At 44.5% G+C, this 17,853-nt stretch overlaps 1 protein-coding gene across 1 annotated transcript in view; it reads left to right on the plus strand.

The window, feature by feature from the left end:
• LOC122054931 (putative protein FAM47C) overlaps positions 1-17,453 on the plus strand; it is a 192,033-nt gene extending 174,580 nt beyond the window's left edge. The window contains exon 4 of the mRNA XM_042616343.1: positions 17,261-17,453. Coding sequence (XP_042472277.1) covers positions 17,261-17,453 — 193 coding nt within the window. The remainder of the gene's footprint in view (positions 1-17,260) is intronic.
• Positions 17,454-17,853: the final 400 nt, after the last annotated feature.

Here is a 17,853-nt window from a genome sequence, read left to right on the forward strand (position 1 = left end):
TCCTGCCACACACACCATCTCTACATTGAACTCCAGCTTCCTCTGCTAGTCCATCTTCCCTTTACCTTTATCTGCAGTATAAGGGAAAATAGTATCTGTAAGCTTAAAGCTTAGTAAGAAACCATCTACCTCACAAAAACATGCAACGATGCAATCATGTTTTTAAAGAATGCTATTTAAAAACATGCACTGGATTTGTTAAAGCATGGCATACTGAAGTTACATGGCATAAACACTGAAATAACTGAACATGTAAGCTGAAACATGGCATAGCAGCTAATCACATAGAACAATAATAGAGAACTAAGCTAACTGAAACTAACCTGAAGCTGAAATCAAACTCAACTAACATAACTGATTTTATGAGTTTTGAAAACTAATAGCATAGTAGATCAAAATAATAATCATGTTGCTAATGGGCCCGACAACTGTACTTGCTGTGCGCGCATCCCTAACTAGACCCGAGTTTGCAAGTCCCACATTTAGTAGGGTTTACTAGGTTATCTAAACCTAGGGACCGACTATGGGAGCCCAGCCCAATGGATATCTAATCCAGTACAGTGCCAACTGAAAAGTAAAATACTGAATATAGCTAAATTTCTAAATTTACTGCTAGGTTATCTGAACCTAGAGCTAGGTTGTCTGAACCCAGAGGCGACTGTGGGAGCCCACCCATTGGACCGTAGTCCCATATAAGCTAGAATAAACTGATTTACTGATTTAGATGCTTCTAATGCATTCGACTGAGCTGTTAAAATGCCTAGTTTGTATTTTTACTTAACTAGCTATTTTATCGAACACTTAGTGTGCTTTAACTCTCCTCTCTATTAGGGAGACTACCTTTAGGCACTCGACAACATCAAAACCTCCAACTGAAGGGGGTAGAGACGTGTCCGGCCCATCCGAAGGCACTCACTAAATCCCTAAACCTGCGAGGAGGGTTAATTTCACGCTATGCGTTGATAAAAATCTGCATATAGCTAAACTAATGCGTAGAAAACCCAAACGGAGCTACTTATACTGCAGGTGAGGGGTTTCTTACCTCGTACGCTAATTTCCTTACAATTCTATTCGCTAGAATTCCGGTGGAGACGACTTCTCGACGATCTTCTCGCGTCTAAGCGTTCTTCTCGCGGAGAGGAGCGTCCTCGTATCCTTGATGTTGCTGGAAGATGCTCCTATGGCCCTTGGCTTGGTGCGCCGAGAGAAGGAGGAGGAAAGGAGAGGGGCGGCGTGAGGCTAGGGTAAGGAGAGGGAGTTGCCGAACCAAAGAAATAACCCAAACCCCTTTTAAGTTTATATTTATATTAAGTGGGTATTTTGGCCCGACTCTAATATAAATTAAATTTTTTCCCTTTCCTTTCAGCACAGCCCTGCTGGGTTCATCTTGTTACTAAGGCTAACTAAAAGTTATCGGATCCAAGAGGTCTCGGGTTCGATTCCCGCCTAAGCTATTTTACGGTTCTAATTATTTTTGCTGCTTCCGCTACTCGGAAAATTCCAGAAAAATATCTAAAAATTCCAGAAAAATCATAGAATATTTATAATGCAGTTTCGAGAATTTTCGGGCGTTACAATCCCCCATACCTTATAAAAAGTTCATCCTCAAACTTAGAATAATTCTGGGTACTTCTGTCTCATGCTGGCTTCTGTCTCCCAAGTTGCCTCTTCTGCTGTGTGACTGTGCCAAATGACTTTGACTAATGGTACTTCCTTGTTCCGCAATTTCTTAACTACTCGGTCTATTATCTGAATAGGCCGACTATCATATCTGAGGTCTTCGCGGATCTGTACCGACTGGGGCTCAATCACCTGGGTGGCATCTGGGGTATGCTTCTTCAGCATAGAGACATGAAATACGTTGTGGACAGCCGACATTTCCTGGGGTAGCTCTATCTCATATGCTACCTTGCCCGCTCTTCTGCTGATAAGGTATGGTCCCACATATCTAGGACTTAGCTTGCCCTTCTTCCCAAAACGCATTACTCCCTTCATGGGAGCTACTCTGAGGAACACTGAATCCCCGACTGAAAACTCTAAGGGTCTGCGCCGTGTATCAACATAGCTCTTCTGGCGGCTCTGAGCTGTCTCTATCCTCTGGCGGATCTGCTGTATAGCTACTGTGGTATCTGCTACTAGATCTGTCTGAAGCTCTAGTTCTTTCTGTTCACCACTCTCATACCAGCAGATTGGAGATCTACACCTCCGCCCGTAGAGAGCCTCGTAAGGTGCTATACCGATAGTGGCCTGATAGATGTTGTTGTATGCAAATTCTGCTAAACTCAGATATTTGCACCAACTTCCCTTGAAGTCTAGGGCACATGCTCGGAGCATATCTTCGAGTACCTGATTTACTCGCTCCGTCTGACCATCTGTCTGAGGATGGAAAGCTGTGCTAAATTTTAACTTCGTGCCCAAAGCTGTTTGTACACACTCCCAGAAGTGTGATGTGAACCTACTGTCTCTGTCTGAAATAATGGTTCATGGGACTCCATGCAGCCTGACGATCTCCTTGAGATACAACTGAGCTAACTGCTCCATGGAATAGGATATTCTGATAGCTAGGAAGTGGGCTGATTTAGTCAACCTGTCGACTATTACCCAGATGGTGTTGAAACCATTCGTGGTTCTGGGTAGTCCCACTATAAAATCCATAGAAATGTCTTCCCACTTCCATTCTGGAATCTGAATGGGCTGCAAAACTCCTCCTGGTCTCTGATGTTCTGCCTTAACCCTCTGACAGGTTAGGCAGGTGCTGACATATCGAGCGATGTTCCTCTTCATCCCAGGCCACCAAAAACGTTTCTTCAAGTCCTGGTACATTTTGGTGGAGCCAGGATGCATCGCATAGGGAGTCTTGTGAGCCTCATCTAGGATTTTCCTCTGTAGTTCCTCCTGATCCGGAACACATAGCCTGTCACCAAAATACAACACCCCGCTATTTGATATTCTGAATTCTCCACCTTCTGATTCTGCTAAACCTTGCTTGATTCTCTGAATTTCAGGATCCTGCTCCTGAGCTGTCTGGGTGTCACTGAGCAAGGTAGACTCTAATGTCATAGTAGAGAGCTGTCCGACTATGAGCTCGAGACCGAAATCTGAGATCTCCTTCTGTAGGGGCGGTGACATGGCTGCTAGAGATAATAGGGTAGCGCTGGACTTCCTGCTAAGGGCGTCTGCTACCCTATTTGCTTTTCCAGTTACTCACAGCTTCTATCTTACTGGGGTCTACCATGATACCATCCTTTGAGATGATATGACCCAGGAAGGACACTTGATCTAACCGAAATTCACATTTTGTGAACTTGGCATATAACTGGTTCTGCTGAAGGGTCTGCAATACTGTCCTCAGGTGCTCTGCATGTTCTTCCTGAGTTCCTGAATAGATAATAATATCATCGATGAACACGATGACAAACTTATCTAAATATTCCTTGAATACTCTGTTCATGAGGTCCATGAAAGTAGTTGGAGCATTTGTCACTCCAAAGGGCATGACTACGAACTCATAATGTCCGTATCTAGTCCTAAATGCTGTCTTAGGTATATCCCCTTCTTTGACCTTCACCTGATGATAACCCGATCTGAGGTCTATCTTAGAGAACACTGCTGCTCCCTTTAGCTGATCAAACAGGTCATCAATTCTGGGAAGAGGATACCTGTTCTTGATGGTGACTTGGTTCAGCGCTCGGTAGTCTATACACAGGCGCATGCTTCCATCCTTCTTTTTCATGAACAATACAGGCGCTCCCCATGGTGAGTGACTAGGACGGATGAAGCCCTTGTCAAGCAGCTCCTGTAGTTGTTCATGAAGTTCCTTCAGTTCTGCTGGAGCCATGCGATAAGGTGCTTTGGAGATAGGATTTGTACCGAGAATGAGCTCTATCTCAAATTCGATCTCCCTGTCTGGTGCTAGGCCTGGTAACTCTTCAGGGAAGACTGCTGGGTAGTCACATACGACTCGGACCTCTGCTAGCTGTTGGTCCTTGTCCTGACTGGTGCTGACTACGTGTGCTAAAAATCCCGTACACCCTGAATCCATTAATCTCTGTGCCTTCATAGCTGAGAGAAACCTCTTGGCCTTTCTTTTGGGTTCTCCGACGAATTCGAACTGTGCTTCTGCTTCAGGTTGGAATATGACTTTCTGCTTACGGCACTCGATGGAAGCACCGTATCTGATCAAGAAGTCCATTCCGAAGATGACATCGTAGTCAGTCATATTTAGCACTATCAGATCGCAAAAGAGCTCTCTGTCTGCTATAACGACTGGCACTACTCTGAGCCAGTGCGTGGATGCCATAATTTCTCCTAAAGGTAGTGTCGTCAGAAACTGACTACTAAGTACCTCTGGAGGTATTGCTAGCTTCTCGACAAATGCCCTGGATATATATGAATGGGTTGCCCCAGTATCGAATAAGAAAGTTGCTATTTGCTGAAAAATACTAATCTGACCTGTAACAACTGTCGAGGCATTTGCTACGTCCTCTCTGGTGAGTGAGTAGATCCTCGCATTGATCATAGCTGGAGGGGCTTCTAATCTGCCCTGACTGATGTGTGGACCATCTAGAGCGGCCTGCATCTGATGCAACTGTGCTGGCTGGCCTCCGTACTGAATCGGCTGTGGCTGAGGAAGACTGGTCTTGTTTGGGCACTGCTTAGCCATGTGCCCTTCTTGTCCACATTCAAAGCATCCTCGTGTGCCCTTACGACAAACTCCAGGATGGAATTTCCAACAAGTAGCACACTTTGGATAACTAGGCTGCTTGCTGGCTGGTCCTCCTTTTGGGTAACTCCCTGGTTTGCGCTTGTTACTGGAGTTCCCTTTCCAGTTATAGCCATGAGAGCTGTGGCCCTGCTGCTTCTGGGTACCTGAGCCTCCTTGACCCTTAGGTTCTGAGGGGATTTGCTTCTGCTGCTTGATACTATTCTGGTAGTGCTCAATGGTCAAGGCGCTGCTGACTAGTTCTTCGATGGTTTGCGGCCTGTGGATGCCGCCAGCCACGTTCATTGCTATTTCCGGCCTCAGCATCTTGAGCATCAACCGGACTCGTTCTTTTTCTGTGCTGACTAGTTCTGGGCATAGACGAGCCAACCTGTTGAATTTCTTCACGGCTTCCTCCACTGAAAGGTTGCCCTGACGAAACTCTGTGAACTCGTCGTAGTGGCGGTTCGTGACCCGCATGTGAAAGAATTCCTCAAAGAACTCCTTCTCGAAGTCAGCCCATAACATCTGGTTCACTGGGCGCTTCGCTCTGATTCTCTCCCACCACATGCGTGCATCCCCTGTCAGGCAGAAGGAGGCACACTTCACCTTCTCGTGTTCTGGCCAGTCCAGAAGCTCCATCGTACTCTCCAGTGTTTTGAACCAGGCTTGTGCATCCCATGGTTCACTAGTGCCTGAGAAGTTCTCTGGCTTGACTCTCTACCACTGGATCAGATAAGCTTCTCTCCTTGCCTATGCTGCTGGGGCTACTAGTGCTGGTGCTGCAGGCTGGACTGGTGGAACCTCTAAGACCACTGGAGTCGTCAGATTTGGTTCCGGGGTGACTGTGGGGGTATTTTGCTGATTAGCCCTGAGGGTGGCTATCTCCTGTTGCTGTTCAGCTAGCTGCTGCTGTAACTGAGCTACTAATGCTGTCAGGTCAGGGGGAGGCACTGAACTGCCTGCCTCATGCTGGGGCTCAGTAGCTGGTGTCCTTCTAGCTGGGCGTCCTCGTGCCATTTCTAAAGACATAGAGGACAGAACATACATAACTAATACAATTATAATTGTATAACTATTGCTATCATGTTATCTACTATCACATACTAACATGCATCAGTTATCTATAAACATGAACTATAACAAGAAAGCAAGAAACATAAATAAAGTAGAGGTATTCTTACTTGGAAGCTGCAGGTTCAATGCTGATGTGTGTGTAGGAAGTATGGAACACTACTCTGATACCACTCTGTAACGACCCGCCTCCTACTGACTAGGCTGCGAGGCCGATCGTTACGTAATGCTGTGCTAAATTACTATTGCGGAAATCTGGATTGATTAAAATTTTACTAAACTAATTACTGTAACATCTGAACTTAATATTCTAGGTGTACCTAGGAGTTGTACACATGCTAGGGAGGATAATCTATGCCTCTCGGATGTCCTGCTAGCTGTAATCAGGCATTTCAATCGATCCATGAATCGATTGGGCTGTCGGATCGATCCAGTGATCGATCCAGCTTGATACTGGCACGGAGAGAAACCCTGGATCGGTCGGCTGACCGATCCACAAGCTTCATCGCTACTGTACGCGGCTGGATCGGTCTACCGACCGATCCAGGAGTGCACTGATCGGTCGGTAGACCGATCCAGTGGCTCACTGATCGGTCGGCTGACCGATCAGTGAGTTGCTGCACCCTCTGTTCGCATTTGGATCGGTCGGCTGACCGATCCTTAAACTCTCTGTTCGCGACTGGATCGGTCAGCTGACCGATCCAGTGGCACAACTCAACTCTGATCGATCCGTAGATCGATCGGAGTTTCTAATTTCGCACTGAAACTCTGATTTCAGCACTTGTTCGTGTCAAAATCACACATTTCACTTATACAATCCATAGAATATATTCTAATGACATAAAGCTAGCATTCTAAACTAGATATAAAGCATGGTTTACTAGTTCGTAGCATTTAACAATTAAAAGTGCGTGAAAATAGAAATACTAAAGGTTCATTTGTTTAAGCTTGCTAGATCCCCTAAGGATCTTTTATTCCAAATTCCTGCCACACACACCATCTCTGCATTGAACTCCAGCTTCCTCTGCTAGTCCATCTTCCCTTTACCTTTATCTGCAGTATAAGGGAAAATAGTATCTGTAAGCTTAAAGCTTAGTAAGAAACCATCTACCTCACAAAAACATGCAACGATGCAATCATGTTTTTAAAGAATGCTATTTAAAAACATGCACTGGATTTGTTAAAGCATGGCATATTGAAGTTACATGGCATAAACACTGAAATAAATGAACATGTAAGCTGAAACATGGCATAGCAGCTAATCACATAGAACAATAATAGAGAACTAAGCTAACTGAAGCTAACCTGAAGCTGAAATCAAACTCAACTAACATAACTGATTTTATGAGTTTTGAAAACTAATAGCATAGTAGATCAAAATAATAATCATGTTGCTAATGGGCCCGGCAACTGTACTTGCTGTGCGCGTATCCCTAACTAGACCCGAGTTTGCAAGTCCCGCAATTAGTAGGGTTTACTAGGTTATCTAAACCTAGGGACCGACTATGGGAGTCCAGCCCAATGGATATCTAATCCAGTACAGTGCCAACTGAAAAGTAAAATACTGAATATAGCTAAATTGTTCTAAATTGCTGTTTCTAAGTTATCTGAACCTAGAGCTAGGTTGTCTGAACCCAGAGGCGACTGTGGGAGCCCACCCATTGGACCGTAGTCCCATATAAGCTAGAATAAACTGATTTACTGATTTAGATGCTTCTAATGCATTCGACTGAGCTGTTAAAATGCCTAGCTTACATTTTTACTTAACTAGCTATTTTATCGAACACTTAGTGTGCTTTAACTCTCCTCTCTATTAGGGAGACTACCTTTAGGCACCCGACAACATCAAAACCTCCAACTGAAGGGGGTAGAGACGTGTCCGGCCCATCCGAAGGCACTCACTAAATCCCTAAACCTGCGAGGAGGGTTAATTTCACGCTATGCGTTGATAAAAATCTGCATATAGCTAAACTAATGCGTAGAAAACCCAAACGGAGCTACTTATACTGCAGGTGAGGGGTTTCTTACCTCGTACGCTAATTTCCTTACAATTCTATTCGCTAGAATTCCGGTGGAGACGACTTCTCGACGATCTTCTCGCGTCTAAGCGTTCTTCTCGCGGAGAGGAGCGTCCTCGTATCCTTGATGTTGCTGGAAGATGCTCCTATGGCCCTTGGCTTGGTGCGCCGAGAGAAGGAGGAGGAAAGGAGAGGGGCGGCGTGAGGCTAGGGTAAGGAGAGGGAGTTGCCGAACCAAAGAAATAACCCAAACCCCTTTTAAGTTTATATTTATATTAAGTGGGTATTTTGGCCCGACTCTAATATAAATTAAATTGTTTCCCTTTCCTTTCAGCACGGCCCTGCTGGGTTCATCTGGTTACTAAGGCTAACTAAAACTTATCGGATCCGAGAGGTCCCGGGTTCGATTCCCGCCTAAGCTATTTTGCGGTTCTAATTATTTTTGCTGCTTCCGCTACTCGGAAAATTCCGGAAAAATATCTAAAAATTCCAGAAAAATCAAAGAATATTTATAATGCAGTTTCGAGAATTTTCGGGCGTTACACATATGCTCATCTTCACTCTTACATCCACACTTCTGCACTAAAGAGATTACACTACCTACTTCATCATAAATAAACCAAAATCACCAAGTCTAAATAAACTACTGGAAGATCTAACTAAATACAAACTAAGGCTGTCCATAACTGTAAATTTAACCATATTACACATCCCACCTAAACTATCAATTTATCATAAGTAAGCAATGTATCCTTTTTAGAACTTCAAACTATGCATCAACATTGAACTTATCCTAAGGAAACAATGAAACACTTGCTGTACAGAAAATCTAAGCATGGAAACAAAGCACACTAGCTGTACAGAAAATCTGAAGCATGGAAACAAGTGTAGTGCAATGTCCAATTGAAAAACCCCTTCAAAACAGTGATTAAACTATCCCTAAAAACTAGAATCTACAAGTCACTTATACTTTAAACAGAAGGGCTGTCCTTGCCCTTTAAATAACACTAAAAAGGTCTAAACTAGTTAGAACTTGAAACTCTATAAAACTTATACTTCTTATACTTTAAAATATTAATCTTTTCCTATCAAGACCTTAGTCTCTCTTTACTTATAACTACTCATAATCTTCTAAAAAGATTTAATGGAACACATGCTTTAAATTAAAGAACTATTCTTGCTCATTAAGGAAGTAGCAAACTTCAAATCTGCACCCTAAAAGTGGAGGACTGCATCTTCGTGATATGCAAGTTGTTTATGCCCACGGCAGTAATAGAAAGACTATAAACTATATGCTTAATATTAGAAGGTTGTGCAAGCTTATTATAAAGGTTGTTCTTGCCTATTAAGGAAGCGAAACTCCTCTGCACCCTTAAGAAAACAAGACTGTTCGGGTTCATTAAAGCTCGAAAGTCTAGAATTTCAATGCACAACATATGGGCTGGAAGATCTAAACTACTTGCTAGGATGATCGGTTGTTCATGCTTCAAGAATAGCAACAAAAGAAAATAACAGAATCTATCTTGTTGAAACTTGGAATCCTATAAACAAAACTTGAGAAAAGGAAAACACAACCTTGCAACTAATAAAGGTTTTGCTACCACGAACCTACAACATAGTTGTTCTTCATGAAACTACATGTATAAAAGTTTCCTACACAACTGATCTACCAACCACATGCCAATCTAATCAATTCATTCATTTTCCTCAATCTAACAACTGAATTGAAATTACACAATAGCAAGGAAATTAAATTCTGAGGTTGTTCATGCTTGCTAAGTAGCAAGAACAGAGTTTCTAAATTTCCCCGACTAAACGTACTTATTAAACTATAAGGAGGTCAAATCTGTAATGAAATCAAAGCTAAACCGCATACTCTAATCTATGCCCAGAAAACTCCTAAACAATCTGCATACTTTAAATTAACTGTTTGTGCACATTAATTAGCAAGGTAAAACTGAAACTGAAATCCTAAACTGTCTTGACTTCATAAATGGCATGAAAGATACAACCAACAAGCTTAAGGTAAAATCATCAAGGAAATCAAAACCTAAGCTTAAGATCTGTTCATGCTCGGAAAATTAGCAAGGAAATCCACACCCAATGCATGACACAACCCAAATCCGAACAACAAGCTTAAGGAATTGTTCTTGCCCCCCCCCCCCCTTTTTTTTCTAACACCAATCTGATTTGCAAAACAAGGTCACGAACCCGAATTACTCAACAAGACTTAAGCCAAATACAAAGGTTTAAATCTGAAAACTAGGGTTCTATGGCTAACTCAATCTTTACAGTAATAAGGGGGGGGGGGAGGGGAGGAAGACCAGCTAGGTCTAAAGTTCACTTGGCTACTAGGATTCATAAACTCTACTACTTAGCCTGGAGGTCTAAAGTTCGAATCCTGGGGAAGGCAAAAATCCACTGCCAGGGGTGGAAAGTCCTAGTGAGTAACGGCATGGCCAAGGGTCGTCGGTCGACAACATTAGAGGTCACCAAATGGGCCGACGACATAAGGGGCCGCTAGTGGGCTGCCGCAAGGGCCGCCCAAGAGGCCAAAGGGTCGGGTCGTTACACAAACTCTGCAAATCCAATACCTAATCTTGGGATATTTTTTTCTCTTTTTTTTTTACAAGACAAATCAAATGGCCCAACTCGAGCGATATATTGGTACGGTTAGCACTAACGGTCTAACTAAAGTTTTGATAAATGACAAAGTAGGTTAAGTTAGGTTTGTTGTGATCTAACACTTTGACTGAGTGTGCAGGAGAAGTCCAGATAGGTCGATGGGCTGACTAGATATCTGGCACGAAACCCAGCTAGGTTGACTGGCCGACTGGATAGTTGGTACAAAGACCAGCTAGGTCGACGGGCCGATCGGATAGCTGGCACGAAGCCCAACTAGGTCGATGGGCCGACTGGATAGCTGGTATGAAGCATTGCTAGGTCGATGGGCCGACCGGATAGTTGGCACGAAGTCCAGATAGGTCGATGGGCTGACCGGATGTTTGGCAGGTAAGTTAAGGTAAGTCACTAGAGGGGAGTGACTTGGTGAGGACGCATTCCTAATTAGGGAACTTAGGCGTCGATCCAACTTAGAACCATTTCGGGAATCTAAGTTGAGATCGTGATTATATTCTGGTTTCAGTGAAACAGAATCTAATTACTACTCTAATTGTCACGCCCCAGGTAGTCTCTGTTAGAAGAAATTTCGGCAGCATCTCCCCTGTACGGGTGACAATCTGAAACTTTCTACAATGCCCTCAGGGCCACATATACATCGGCCAACACGACCGGAACAATAACAATAAAAATAAAAGTATAATAAGCAACCATCCACGCAGTTTTATAATAAAAAAAAACATAAGCACACAAAAATCCTACTCAACTACACCCATAAAGCACAAAACCGATATCCTACTCAACTACACCCATAAAGAACAAAATCGATATCATCCAAACAAAAACCCATCGATAATAAGGGATCATACAAAAATCCAAATTCCAGCAGATACAAATCTGAATCATAGTCTAACATAATAAGAAAAAAACCAAAGCAAGGATTTAAGTGAAAATCCTTGCAATCTGGAGGGGGGACTAGCGATTGGAACTCCTCCGGACAGCCTCAACCTTAAAAGAGTAATAACGGGGTGTGAGTCCAACACTCAGCGAATACCTAGTTGACATGCATAGTAAACTATAACAAATAGTAATAACTATGCATACAGTCTCCTGATATAACATATAGAAAGAGCAGAACCGAAAGATAAGGATAACTGTACTAACCAGAACCTAGGTATCAAGGCCGGCAGACCCAAAGTATCATAACTCCGGTATGCATGTCAAACAATGCATCCATCCAATATGCAGCATATAAAGTGCAACAAACACAAGCAATAAATGCAAATAATGCATATGATGCCAATAATATGTCCTAGTCACCCCTACTCTCCAGTCAGCCGTCTCACACACGATGGTGAGACCGAGTGGGTAGGGCTGTGACAATCGTGCACTCTGTCGTCATTGTTCCTGATGAGTGGCCGAGTGGATGGGAAGCTGTCGGAGTACACCTATCCTCCTACACCAAATCATAAGTGGGGGAGCTCAATGCTCTCATCTCCCTGAGACAATCCAGTGGAGGGACCCCTGACCTGCTACCACGCTACGTCACGCTACCCATGAGTGGACCAGCAGAGCATTAACAGAGCCAGCACTACACCCTGTCTGATATACCACTAACCCATGGGTGGTGGTGTGTGCAGATCCATGTACTGGCGATGCGCACAACAATAATGGAGCTACCAATCGCTCAGCATGTAATCATGCAAGATGGTGCATGTCACTAAACCGGGAAATATCCTAATCCTATCCCTCTCCATATAATGAGTACCAAGATATGTGGATCAAATAATATGATCTAGGTACACATGTCAAGTAGGGTATCTAACCAGTCTAGTATATCATAGAGCATGACATGTCACTACTTCTATAACATAAATAATAAATAAGTAACAAACAATACATGCTCAGAAATAAATAGTGGCATGCCGATGCAGATATAATCATAATTATTACTACTTATTAAAATCTACTAAACATATCAACAAGACGTATCAAAATAGATAGGTCAAGGTACTCGCCTCCAATAGAATGGTCCAATCCAGTCCAAATCCGACGTCGAGATGCTCGTCTCGCGTCAAAGTACTATGTCACCAATAAATTTATTTTTATTTAGCTACAACTCAAATGAATAGCTAAATAAAATCCTAAAAAAATAATTTAGGAAAACACCCTAAACCATAAACCTTAGCCTACTAATGGTAAATTAGGGTTAGTCAACTAATCCCCAAATCACCATTAGATCAATAATCCAAACTTAACTAACCTAAAATTCATCACTGTACAGATGCTCACCTTAAGGTATAGCAGTCAATCAACAACTCATCGTCGCGATTCAGAGAACAAGATCTCACTTCACACCCTCCTCTACTGATCCACAGTTAAGAACGCGGCTGCTGGACCAAGGAGACACCCCACAGCAAGCACTTCTCTTCTGGATTCCAGTACACTGTTCGGATCAAAGGTGAGGTCAAGAGTGGAGATCACAGATCAGATTTGGGATTCAACCGTAGTATAGAATCAAATTCCTATTAACCTAATACCAACCAAACTTACCTCCAAGATCGTCGACAGTCGGAGATAAGGAAGGAAACAGTGACTGCTAGGGTATGGTTTTTCTTGCGGTGACGATAGATCAGAGCCGAGGAAATAGAACCAGGGAACAACGTGGTTGGAGGATAGGGCAGAGATGCTGTGCGGGTTGCGGCGCCGTCGAGGAGAAGCGACGTCGGGTGTGGCAACCTGGGGCGACGCAAGAGGGCAAGGGAGGCAGCGACGCTAGGGCACAGAGGAGGCCAGTGCACTTTCGTGCAACAGCCGCGCTGTGTAGAGGCGCTTGGCGTCACTGGCGACAGTGGGCATCTCTAGGGAAAATTCGTCGTGAGGGCAGAGGGTGAGGGAGAGGGATCGAAAGGAGGAAAGACCTCGAAGTTTCCTTTGGCTGGCCATTTTGTAGGCAAAGGGAGGAGCAGAATCGATGCGGTGGCGGCGGCGGTTTGGGAAGGAAAAGAAACGACCGGAGTGTGGCTCGAGCACGCGGCGCGGATCAGGAAAGAAACGACGAAGGAAGGGAATAAAATGAAAAGGAAAGGATTTAAAGAAAATAAACATTTTCTCATTAAAATGGGGTAGCCTAAATAGGCTTCCCCCGGGGCTCAATTTATCCCCGTAAACTCGTCCATACGGTCTCCGAAAAATTCCCAAAAAATTTCTAAAAATTTCAAAAATTTCCCTTATGGTTATTTGCCATTTTTTGGTTTTTTATATTCTCCCCTAATAATAAAAAATTGGTCCCCAAATTTCATTATCTACCATCAGCAAATACTAACAACAGATAAAGAGTATAAATACTGAACGGTAAATTAACCCACATACCTCAAGTGAAAAGATGGGGGTATCGAGCTCGAATCGTATCCTCGAACTCCCAGGTAGTCTCCTCGTCTGAATCATGCTGCCATCCGACTTGAACCAGTCGGATAGTCTTGTTCCGCAGCTGACACTCCTTCTGATCCAGAATCCGTATCGGAACCTCCTTGTTGGGGGTGTCAGGCTGAAGGGAAATTGGTATATCAGACAATACATGAGCTGGGTCTGTTATGTATCTCCTCAGTATTGACACATGAAATATGTCGTGCACGTCTGCCAGAGCCGATGGTAGCGCCAGGAGATAAGCTACTGCTCCAATTCTCTCCAAGATCTGGAAAGGTCCAATGTATCGCGGAGCTAGCTTACCCCTAAGGCCAAATCTCTTCACCCCTTTCGTGGGTGAGACTCGTTGAAATACTCCAGGGGTCTGCGTCTCTGATCAGCATAACTCTTCTAGCGGTCTTGCGCTTCTGACATCCTTCGTCTAATAGTACGGACCAACTCTGCCTCATGCTGAGCTCTATGAGGTCGCAACAGCTGGGCCTCCCCAACCTCATCCTAGAGGGTGGGTATCCGACAAGGCCTACCATACAACGCTTCATATTGTGCCATCTGGATAGCCGAATGAAAGCTGTTGTTGTAGGCAAACTCTACCAATGGCAAATGGTCCTCCCAACTGCCTCCAAAATCCAATACACATGACCTCAGTAAGTCCTCTAGAGTTTGAATAGTCTGCTCTGACTGTCCATCTGTCTGTGGATGGAAAGCTGTACTGAAACGGAGCTGAGTGCCCAAAGACTGCTATAGACTCTTCTAGAAACGAGACGTGAACCGGGGGTCTCTATCCGAAATAATACTCAAAGGAACACCATGTAATCTGATGATCTCCCAACAATACAAATCTGTCAATCGATCCAGGGAATTAGTCTTCCGGATCGTTAAGAAGTGCGCAGATTTGGTTAATCGATCAACGATTACCCAAATTACGTCATGGCCTCGACGTGTCCTAGGCAAACCCACCACAAAGTCCATGGTAATGTATTCCCATTTTCACTCAGGAATAGGTATCCGCTGAAGTAATCCGGCAGGTCTCTGGTGCTCAGCCTTCACTTGCTGACAGACAAGACATCTAGCTATAAATTCCGCGATGTCTTTCTTCATACCGTTCCACCAGTAGGAACGCCTCAAATCTCGATACATGCGGGTCCCACCTGGATGGATCGCAAATCAAGAGCGATGAGCCTCCTGAAGTAGCTCTTGTAAGACTGGGTGAGACGGAGGTACGCATAATCTGCCTCAGAAATATATAATACCCTCCTCATCTCGGGTGAACTCGATCTGCTGCCCGGAAACTATCTGGCTGCCAATAAACTACAAATGCTGATCACCTGCCTGGGCCTCTCGGATCCTCGTCTTGATCGACAACTGAGCAACCATGGTAACCAGAATACCCTGCTCTTTCTGTCCCTGCTCCTGAAGGCCCAACTCAGAGAAACCCTAAACAAAGTCTGTGACTGAAACTCGATGGAAAGCCAAAGTCCCTCTGGACTTCCTGCTGAGTGCATCGACAACCACATTAACTTTCCTCGGGTGGTGCCTAATGGTACAATCATAATCCATCAGGAACTCCATCCATCTTCTCTGTCAGAGATTAAGCTCCTTCTGGGTGAAAATATATTTGAGACTCCTATGATCAGTGAGAATCTCAAATGTAATGCCGTACAGATAATGTCGCCAAATCTTCAAAGCAAAGATGATGGCGGCTAGCTCCAAATCATGTACTGGGTAGTTCTTCTCATGCTCCTTCAACTGACAAGAAGCATAGGAGACTACCCTACCATGCTGCATCATAACAACGCCCAAACCCTGTAGAGATGTGTCGGTGTAGAGCACAAATCCGTCCTCTCCAGCGGGCAAAATCAAAACTGGTGCCAACACTAATCTCCATTTCAGCTCCAAAAAGCTGGTCTCGCAGTCCTCTGTCCAAGTGAACTTCATGCCTTTTCTGGTGAGACGTGTCAATGACATTGCGATACATGAGAAACCCTCGACGAACCGTCTGTAATATCCAGCCAATCCCAGAAAACTATGGATCTCCTGAACTGATTTCAGCTGCTCCTAGCTGGTGACAACCTCGATCTTCTGAGGGTCTACTGAAATACCTCTGCTAGAGACTACGTGTCCTAGAAAACCGACTGAAGATAACCAGAAAGCACACTTGCTGAACTTCACATATAGTTGATGTCGTCGAAGAGTCTCCAAGACTATGCGAAGATGCTGTGCATGCTCCTCCTCGGAGCTCGAGTAGATCAAAATGTCGTCGATGAAAACGACAACAAACTGATCTAGATACTCCAGAAAGTTGTGGTTCATCAGATCCATAAATACTGCTGGAGCATTGATAAGCCCAAATGGCATTACCAAAAACGCATAATGGCCGTATCTGGTACGAAAAGTTGTCTTCTGAATATCACATTCTTTGACTCTCAGCTGATGATATTCAGACCGTAGATCAATCTTAGAATACACTGAGATACCTCTGAGCTGATCAAACAAATCCTCAATCCGCAGTAAGGGGTACTTATTTCTGATGGTCATTACATTCAGCTGTCTGTAATCGATGCACAACCTTAGAGTACCATCCTTTTTCTTGATTAATAATACCGGAGAACCCCACAGAGAAACACTAGGGCCAATGAATCCCCTATCCAATAACTCCTGGAGTTGAACCTTTAGCTCGTCCAACTCTTTCGGTGCCATACGATATGGAGCTTTCGATGTTGGCATGGTCCCCGGAATCAGTTCAATAGCAAACTCCACTTGCCTTCAGGGAGGCAAGCCCGGTAGCTCATCTGGAAATACATCGGGATACTCTCGGACCACCGGAACATCTGAGAGCTGGGAACTACTGTTGTCGTCAGTATTAATCAAAGACAGAAGAAATCCCTGATAGTCATGTGACAGCAGCTTCTGAGCCTGAATCGTCGAAATGATCGATATGTCATCGTCCCTGATGTCAGTGAAATCGCACGAGGGTTGGTTCGGAGGTCGAAATGTGACCACCCTCGTTTGGCAATCAACCGTGGCATTATATGCAGACAACCAATCCATGCCAAGGATAATGTCAAACTCGACCATTTCTAGCACTAATAAGTCAACCATAAGTATCATGTTGCCAAAATCTAACGGGCAACCTCTGACCTCCTGAGTGATGTCCAATGTATCACCGGACGGTAGGGAGACAGTCAGTTGCTGCGATCTACGAGTAGGTAGTCTACCAATCTCCCGTATAAAGGTATGAGATATAAAAGAATGCGAGCTACCAGTATTTATCAGCATATCAACATATAAGGCATAAATGGAAATCGTACCGCGGAAAACAGATCCGTCGGCTCGCTGCACATCCTCTCTGGTGACCGTATGAATATGTCCCATCTCGGGTGGAGGAGAAGGTGGTAGCGCTACCAGCGGATGCTGCATCTAGGCAGGAGTCTGCCACTGAGGTGGTGCTGGATACTGTGCCAGAGAAGTCTGAGAGGGCTACGACTGATATTGGACTGGCGGCTGGGGCTGTGACTGGTATTGTACCAGTGGCTGTGGCTGGAACTGGACCAGTGGCTGAGGCTGCAGTTACTGGACTAGGGGCTGAGGCTGCAACTGATATGGAGGTCCCATAACAGAACTCTGTGGTGCCATAAGGGCAATGGAGTGCTCCTGTCCATGTATGCCATATGCAACTACAGTAGGGGGAGTTATCCTCTGCTGACTATGCGAAGATTGGGCTCTCTGCCCTCCTCGCCAAGTCCCTGACCGACTGTGCTATACTCTATGAACAGCAACCCCGGAAACCTGTGCTGAGCCTTCAACGAACAATCTCGTCTCACATGTCCAAGCTGTTTGCAATAATAGCAAACTGGCTATCCCAAGGAGCAGGCTGAGGTGACGTGATCTCTGGACCCACATCTAGTGCTGAGAATATCGCTGGCGGGTTGCTTCCGATTCTGTTGTGAAGACCGGGAACGTCCTGATGAAGATCACCCAAACTTCTGAGGCTGACCAGAAGCCCCCGAAGTACCC

The sequence above is a fragment of the Zingiber officinale genome, chromosome 3B (assembly GCF_018446385.1).
Source record: "Zingiber officinale cultivar Zhangliang chromosome 3B, Zo_v1.1, whole genome shotgun sequence".
Classification (NCBI taxonomy): Eukaryota; Viridiplantae; Streptophyta; class Magnoliopsida; order Zingiberales; family Zingiberaceae; genus Zingiber; species Zingiber officinale.